General features: G+C 43.6%; 1 protein-coding gene across 1 annotated transcript; it reads left to right on the top strand.

The window, feature by feature from the left end:
* Positions 1 to 782: 782 nt before the first annotated feature.
* SETD9 (SET domain containing 9) lies at positions 783 to 7,240 on the top strand (the record flags this gene model as incomplete). Its single annotated transcript, XM_010137406.1, has 5 exons — positions 783 to 1,147; positions 2,836 to 2,959; positions 4,678 to 4,793; positions 5,997 to 6,102; positions 7,135 to 7,240. Coding segments are annotated over 5 exons (805 nt in total), but the record flags the coding sequence as incomplete, so codon positions are not given.
* Positions 7,241 to 7,761: the final 521 nt, after the last annotated feature.

Raw genomic sequence — 7,761 nt, 5'->3', positions numbered from 1 at the left:
GGGTTTCCCGCGGGGGTTTTCGTCCTGCAGCAGCTGCCGGCGCTGGGTGGGAGCTCCCTTGTGGGGCAAGGAGCTGCCGGGGCCGAGACCCCACTCACCCCTTCCCGGGCGCCGCGGGTACGAGTTCGTGTTTTTCGGGGGAGGCGCCCGGGTTGGGGAAGGGGTTTAACCTTGTGTGTCGCTTCGCTGGCGTAAAACTCTTAATACCTGCATGTTCTACAATGATACTTACCGTTAAAACTAGATGGTAAGATGCATTTGCCCTCTTTTTAAAGGTTATAGTAGTGCTTGAATTTAAACGAGTACGAAGGTGTTAGAAGTAGCATAAATTAAGATCTCCCTAGTCAGCACAGTACTTGTCCTCGCTTCATTTAAAGTGCCATGAACTATGTACGGTTTTTTATAAACTTGGATAATCACATTTATTTGATTTTTGGTGTGTTTGTTGCTAAGGTCTTGCAGAGGTTTAACCTACTTGCCTTGCTGTAAATACACAGGTGGTGGTTTTATAGTAGGACAGGCATGAAAGAATATTTTTTGAGAGTTGGGATTTGTTCAAAACAACAGTATCACAGGATCATCTGGCTGGAAGTGACCTTTAAGATCATCGAGTCCAACCGTACACCCTGCACTGCCAGAGTCCCTAAACTGTGTCCCTCAGTGCCACATCTACACATCTGTTAAACAATACCAGGGATATAAATTGCTGCTGTAAAATGGCTCTTGTGTATTTTATGTTAGGAAAAATGTGATTTTAAATACGCTTTTTTTTTTCTTCACAGAACCCTCCGATATGTTCCTGAAAGCTCCCAAGACAAAATTATCTCTGATGAAGATGTCTTTCAAACTCTATTGAAAATATTTAAAGCTCTGTTCATAAATGACTTGACTAGACAAGCACATATTTTGGCCTTACTTCCAGAAATCAAACGTGAATATCTGGAATTCCTGACTGTTGAGCAGAAAGGATCAAAAGTAAATTCATGTAACCATCAGAGTCGACGTGCGTTTAGTCCAGAGGAGGTTCTGTTTAATACACTAGGGTTCACTGTTAGCAGAGACCGAAGTTCCCTGGTGTCTGCTGGAACTGGAGTCTTTGTCACTAAAGGTTTTGTACCAAAAGGGACTGTTGTATCTATGTATCCTGGTAATGCAATGTTCTTTTCTTCTGATAAAGTTAGTTGTGATTTGTAACCATCTAATTATAGAATGACAAAGTTCTACGCTGGTTTTTATTTCATGGGTTTTATTTCTGTCACTTCTTTCAAAATCACAAGTTACAGTGAGTGAGAATGTTTCTGTATAAAATTACTAGAGTTCTTTTGAAAATGAGCAAAGCAATATGGAGGGGGGTAATTTTGTCTGTAGAAAAAAGTGTATTGATTTTTCGGCTGCTAGAAAAGTTGTTTGAAATTCTTTAAACTCAAATGCATAAGAGCAGTTACAAGTCTATGAACAATACAGTTTAATTCTGTTTGTGTTTTGGATAAGGATCTGAAAAATGAGGTTTTGAGATCTCCCTGCAGACCAGCAGGCAGGACTATGAACTTTTTCAAAGCCCAGAACCAGTGGTTGGGCAATGAAAATAAAACCTTCACTCAGCCGTACTCTCTTCCATAAAGCATGTTTGGAAAATCGGCACTTCTCTGTTCCTCTTCCTCCTCCTCATTTCGAGGAATTGTATTTGCTTACATTTCTTGAACAGATCTGTAGTTCTGTCAGTATGGCCAATCTGGGACAGCTCTGTGAAACGCTTTGGGTTTGTTTCTGTTTCATCTGTCAACAGAACCATCCGCTGCGTGCAGTCTCTAGCTTGTGCCAGTATTGCAGGATCGGGACCATTCCAGGCACTGGGCAGTGGAGCATGTTTTGTCATGGCAAAGCAGGAGTGTCTGGCCATTACCAGTGACTGGTAAACTGACTAATTGTCAAATGACAGTCACAGAGAATGAGCCTGCCACCTTGCAGTTCACCTCAAATTGCAGGCACATACTAAGTGCGTAGAGTGTAGAGAGTCTCCTCCAACAGCTCCTCTAGCAAAGGGAGATGAGGTGTTGACATGCCTCCTTTTTCAGGGTAAGAAGGAAACTCAGGGCTGCTGGCTGGAGGACGGACCCTGTGGAAAGAGCAGGCCCGTGCTCTCCTGCCTGCTGTTGGCAGCGCGTGCAGCCAGCGGAGTGGGCCTTTGCCCAGCTCCACGAGAGATTGTCGTGAAAGATTTCTGCAGAGTGTCGCTGGAGATGTAATGGATGTGAGAAAGGCAGGACTGCAACCTCATGAAAAATTGCAAGCCAGTCTGCTGTCACTTTTCTGTGCTTGGAACACAGAGCAGGTTAAATCCTGTCCATATGTTTTGGAATAGTCAGCTGAAATGATTTTCTGTTCTTGGTTCGGCATTTTCCTTCTGTACCAGAAAACCTCCCTGGTCAGGGTGGTGGAGGGTGGGTGCTCGCGGGTCCTTGCTGTCTGTGTCTGCATTTCAAAGCATCCTGACACAGTAGTAACAGCTTAGCATCTTCAGCAGCACTTTCCCGGACAAACACCCCGTGACGTTTTCCTCTCTGAAGCACGCTGCTTGGCTGTGATGCTTTATCTACCTCTCACGCAGGCAGGCGACACAGGCCTCCTCTTCAGTGATTGCCGTCAGTGGCTGCTCTCCGTTATAGCTCATGTGAATTTTTGTTTGCATCCCACAAATGTGGCAAAAAGCTTGTAGGTCTCTTAGCCCCTCTGTGGCCTTTGAGTTTCTCTGTGGAGGGGACTGGCTGATATCATAAGCCCATTCTGATAGTTAACTTATTTTCTTGTGAAATAATCATATCTGTCTTGCAACAGGTACAGTATACAGAAAGCATGAGCCCATCTTTTTCCAGTCCCTTGGCAACCCCTTTGTTTTTAGGTGCATAGATGGCATCTTTATTGATGGGAACGATAAAGGTCTATCAAGATCGGTGTACAGGTAAGCAGTCGAAAGAAACGGGATTGTCATGCAACTGTTTTAAAACACTCATGATAATAGCTTTAGATCTGTTTTTTGTTACCCTAAATTGAGTTATATTTGAGTGTCATCCACCTGCGTGCATCTTGTAATGTAAACAACACAAGAGTAGGAGCTGCTGCTTGTGATCTGTTATGTACTTATGTCCTTATCTGTCATGCCAATGACAAGTGTTTTGATAAACAGACACTGTTTCATGTAAAGAAAATAGTTTTAATAGGATCGAGATGTAGCATAAGATTTTTTAAATGCTTCCGAGCTGTTACTCAAATCTGTTTAATGGACCAAAAAACAAAAAAAAAAGTGCTGCTATAGGGACTCAATAATAATACCAAAAGTGTGGATCTGGTAACTCTGGCTCTGGTCTACAGATAAGAGTGCTTAAGAAAGGAGCAGTAACCTTAATAATAGTAGTAATAGGCATGGCCAGGAGTTCAAGGGAAGTGATTCTTCCCTTCTACTCCACTTTCATGAGACCCCACCTGGAGTACTGTGTTCAGCTCTGGGGCACCCAGAAAGATGTGGACCTGCTTGAGTAAGTCCGGAGGAGGGCCATGAAGATGATCAGGGGGCTGGAGCACCTTCCCTATGAGGACAGGCTGAGAGAGTTGGGGTTTTTCAGCCTGGAAAAGAGAAGGCTCCAGGAGACCTTATAGCTGCCTTCCAGTACTTAAAGGGAGCTTACAGGAAAGATGGGGAGGGACTTCACTTTGAAAGAGGGTGGATGTAGTTTAGATATTAGGGAGAAATTCTTTACTCTGAGGGTGGTGAGACACTGAAAGAGGTTGCCTAGAGAAGCTGTGGATGCCCTCTTCCTGGAAGTGTTCAAGGCCAGGTTAGACGGGGCTTCGAGCAACCTGGTCTAGTGGCAGTGTCCCTGCCCATGACAAGGCGTTTGGAACTAGATGATCTTTAAGGTCCCTTCCAACCCAAACCATTCTTTGTGATTCTGTGGTTCTGTTATCATTATTACTATTGTTTCCTTTGTTGTTGCAGTTACATCAAGTTGGAAGGGACCCATGATCACCAGGTCCAACTCCCTGCTTTGCACAACCTAAAACTAAACCATATGACTAAGAGCATCATCCAAATGCTCTTAAAACTGACAGGTTTGGTGCCATGACTGCCTGCCTGGAGAGCCTGTTCCAGTGACTGACCACCCTCCTGGTGAAGAGCCTTTTCCTACTGTCCAGGCTGAACTTCCCCTGAAGCAGCTAGCCTGGACTGTTTTAGCTTACCTTAAATGTGTGTTGAAATATGACATGAAAAGAAAACAATAATAAGCAAAAGATTTTAAATCTGGGAATGAGTTAGAAGTTGATTTTGTAATAAGCCTTCGCATATTTAGAGGTGAACGAGATGTGTTGACAGTTGTGTAATGGTAATGTTTCATGTTGATTTATGGAACGGTATGTGGTGGTTTTGTTCTGGTTCTTCCACCAGAGTCTGAAAGACTCTCTCCCACACACTAGTGGGAGGTTTAAATGTACATTTCAGACTATCTCCGAGGTTTTGGTCTGCACACACCTCCCCCCACCCTAGTATTGTCCTGTCTACCAGGTGGGTTGGACACCTGTAACTTTACCCATTGTAACTGTGGCCATTTCTACAGGAGGAAGTACAAATAACCTGTTAAGTTGTGGAGCCGTGGTTCCTGTTAATGCTGTCAGTCGTTTCAGGTCTTGCAGCAGGAGAGATCAGCTTGGCCCATTGCAGATGAGCGATGAGAGCTGGCTCACAGCTGCCCTGCAAAATCCACTGGCGGTGGGACAGTATGTCAACAACTGCTCACATGGTAAGTTGCCAAGTAAATTTTCCAGGCTTGAGTTTGTCTTCATAGACATAAATTGTTTTGGAGGTGACACAGAGAGTCAGTTACTGATCTTGGGTGAGAATGGTGCTGTTTAAAAACAACATGAGCACTTACGGGAAAAGAATTTCTGAGGCGTTTTGTGACAGCTGGGTGTTAGAATCCTTCTGTGCAGCAGTGCCTCAGGTATCACTGTGCTTTTCTCGGTGACTTCCCCAGTCCGATTCCAGGTACGTAAAACAAAAGACACACATCCCAATATGTGAGAAGGTGGGAAGGGGTATCTGGCGAAGGACCACTGGGCTGAGGCAGTACACAGGGATGCAGATCAACTTCCCTTGTATGGTTCCAGCAGTCTTCATGAGAAAACCACACACGCAGTGATGTGTACAGTAAGATCCTGTCACTACCCGGTTTGAACTATAATTGTTTTCTTAGACTTCCTATGTTTATGCTCAAAATCCAGTTAACATGTTGGTGTGATAGAACTATATTTATTCTGTCTCACACAGTCTGAGTTGGTCTTAAGATTTGGGGAAATAAATAACTCATGGGAATGGTCATGAGATACAGAAAGTTTGAGAGTTGCTACCATACCTAGCTTCTAAGTGGCTTTCAGAGCCTGCATTACTGGGGAGAAACCCTGCTTCCAAGTAGCATCCAGAAAGGTTGCTGGGGTAGTGAACCAGGTATTGACTGGCATGGAGATAAAGGGCTGTCCCATGAAACTCTTTCTTCAAGGTCCAATGTCCAGGTAAAGAAAATTCCCTTCTTCCTGCTGGGCAGGTGGAGATTTTCTCCCAGGCTGAGTTTATGACACATTTTGCTCCAGGAAATTTTTAATTTTTTTTTAATTGTGAAAGCAAATGTATATTAACGACATATAGCAAGACTGTAAGTTACCCGGGCACTGTGTGAGTTGTGCCCCTTCATATACATATTGATTATCCAGTCATCCTGTTTTAATGCAGTGAGCATGAATTAAGACTCCTGTAATTGGTTGTGTATCTCTTGTTTAAGTTCAAAACAGGACTTCAGAGGAGTGTAGTAGCTACCAACAGAGGCATGGTTTTCAGGCTTGATGAAGCATCTGGTACTTCTGCAGCAGTACATTTGATGTTTTTACACATCTCTAAACCCTATCTAGGATTTTCTTATTATCATAGAGACTTTTTTTCTTATTTCCAGAAAAAGCAGCCAATGTGTGTTATCAGGAGTTTGATGTGCCAGGATATTTTCCAGTGGAACTGAGACAGTATCTTCCCAACGTTGTCTACAGCCATGACATAGAGAGGTCAGCAGTGAATCAAAGAGCTCATGGTTTTGTATGACGAAAAGTATACTGTATGTGTGGAAGAGACAGACACGACTGAAGAATGTTATTATTCCATATGAAGATGAGTTAGTTACACAATCTACAAATCTTTTAAACGCTTCCAGGGATGGTGGCTCCACCACCTCCCTGGGCAGTTTGTTCCAGTGCTTGACAACCCTCTCTTCAAAGAAATTTTTCCTAATATCCAGCCTAAACCTCCCCTGGTGCAACTTGAGGCCATTTTCTCTCAGCCTCACTTGTTACATGGGAGAAGAGACTAACCCCAACCTCACTACAGCCTCCTTTCAGGTAGTTCTAGAAAGTGATGAGGTCTCACCTAAGCCTCCTTTTCTCCAGGCTAAACAACCCCAGTTTTCTCAGCTGCTCCTCGTAAGGCTTGTGCTCTAGATCCTTCATGAAGAAGAGCTTCATTGCTCTTCTTTAGACATGTTCCAGTGCCTCATTGTCCTTGCAGTGCAGGTCCCAAAACTGGACACAGTACTCAAGGTGTGGCCTCACTCACGCCGAGTGCAGGGGGACAATCACTTCCCCACTCCTGCTGGCCACACTATTGCTGATACAAGCCAGGATGCTGTTAGCTTTCTTGGTCCCCTGGGCATGCTGCCCTGTGGGTTGGCATGTCTGGGGGAATGAATTCTGCCCCATGAACTTTGCTATAGCTTCTACTCCTGTCTGTATATGTGTTTTTTCTCTGTCTTGACTAATTCTTTTCATTTCTGAGTAATTGTGTGAGTGAAACATTATCGGCATACCCACATAAGCTGTCTTTTTTTTTGGTAATTTTGTTGGGTTTGCTTGTATTTGCTAAATGTATTTCAGTGTTGGTTTTCCTGGCAGGCTCCCTGGCCTGCATTATGCATGTTACTCCCAAGAGTAATCTAGCCAGAGCCATTGTTTTAGCTTCTTGCTGTGAAGAATTACAAAAAGAAAAAATTCAAAGGCAAATATAATTGTTCTCTTCCTCACGTTTTGCTTTTCCTTCTTTTACAGCCACCTGAGGTATGTGGTGCTTGTCACTCTCAGAGACATCAAGCAAGGGGAAGAACTTTTTTCTAATTACTACACTGTTTGTCAGCTGAATTAATAGATTCACGACTGAAGAAATGTGGGTCATTAAAATACTTACTGCGTGTATACCTCAAGCCTCATGAGCATTTTTACCGAATGGTGGGCTGTAGCTTTACCATTTAGACAGCAAGCTGTGGGCCTGTGTTTGCCCAAAAACACTCCACATTTGATGCAGAGGTGAGGGTTTAACCGTATACACCATTAGGTTCTCGGCTGTCTGCAGTTGTTGGTATTATTGCTTATTGGCAGTCTGCTGTCCATACAGTAGCTCCTCAAAGGAAAACCTAGAAGTCCTGGGTGTGTCATTTAATCTAGTTTGCACAGTTGTCTGTGGCTCAGCTTTAATATTTTGCCATTTCCCTTCTTGTGCCTACAACGGACACTATTTGCAAAAATGTCTTCTGTCTGGTGAACTATTCCTTGGGTAATCATCGTGGTTCACAGTAATTACTAGTTCTTACTCTGGTTTTCTTGGAGTTGCTCCCTTCGGTATCAGCTTTCTTTTAGGAAGTATTTCATTGCAGCCAGTTTTCTGTATCTTTTATGAAG

This window comes from Buceros rhinoceros, unplaced genomic scaffold (assembly GCF_000710305.1).
Source record: "Buceros rhinoceros silvestris isolate BGI_N320 unplaced genomic scaffold, ASM71030v1 scaffold16180, whole genome shotgun sequence".
NCBI lineage: Eukaryota > Metazoa > Chordata > Aves > Bucerotiformes > Bucerotidae > Buceros > Buceros rhinoceros.
This window is presented reverse-complemented; position numbering and strand designations above follow the sequence as displayed.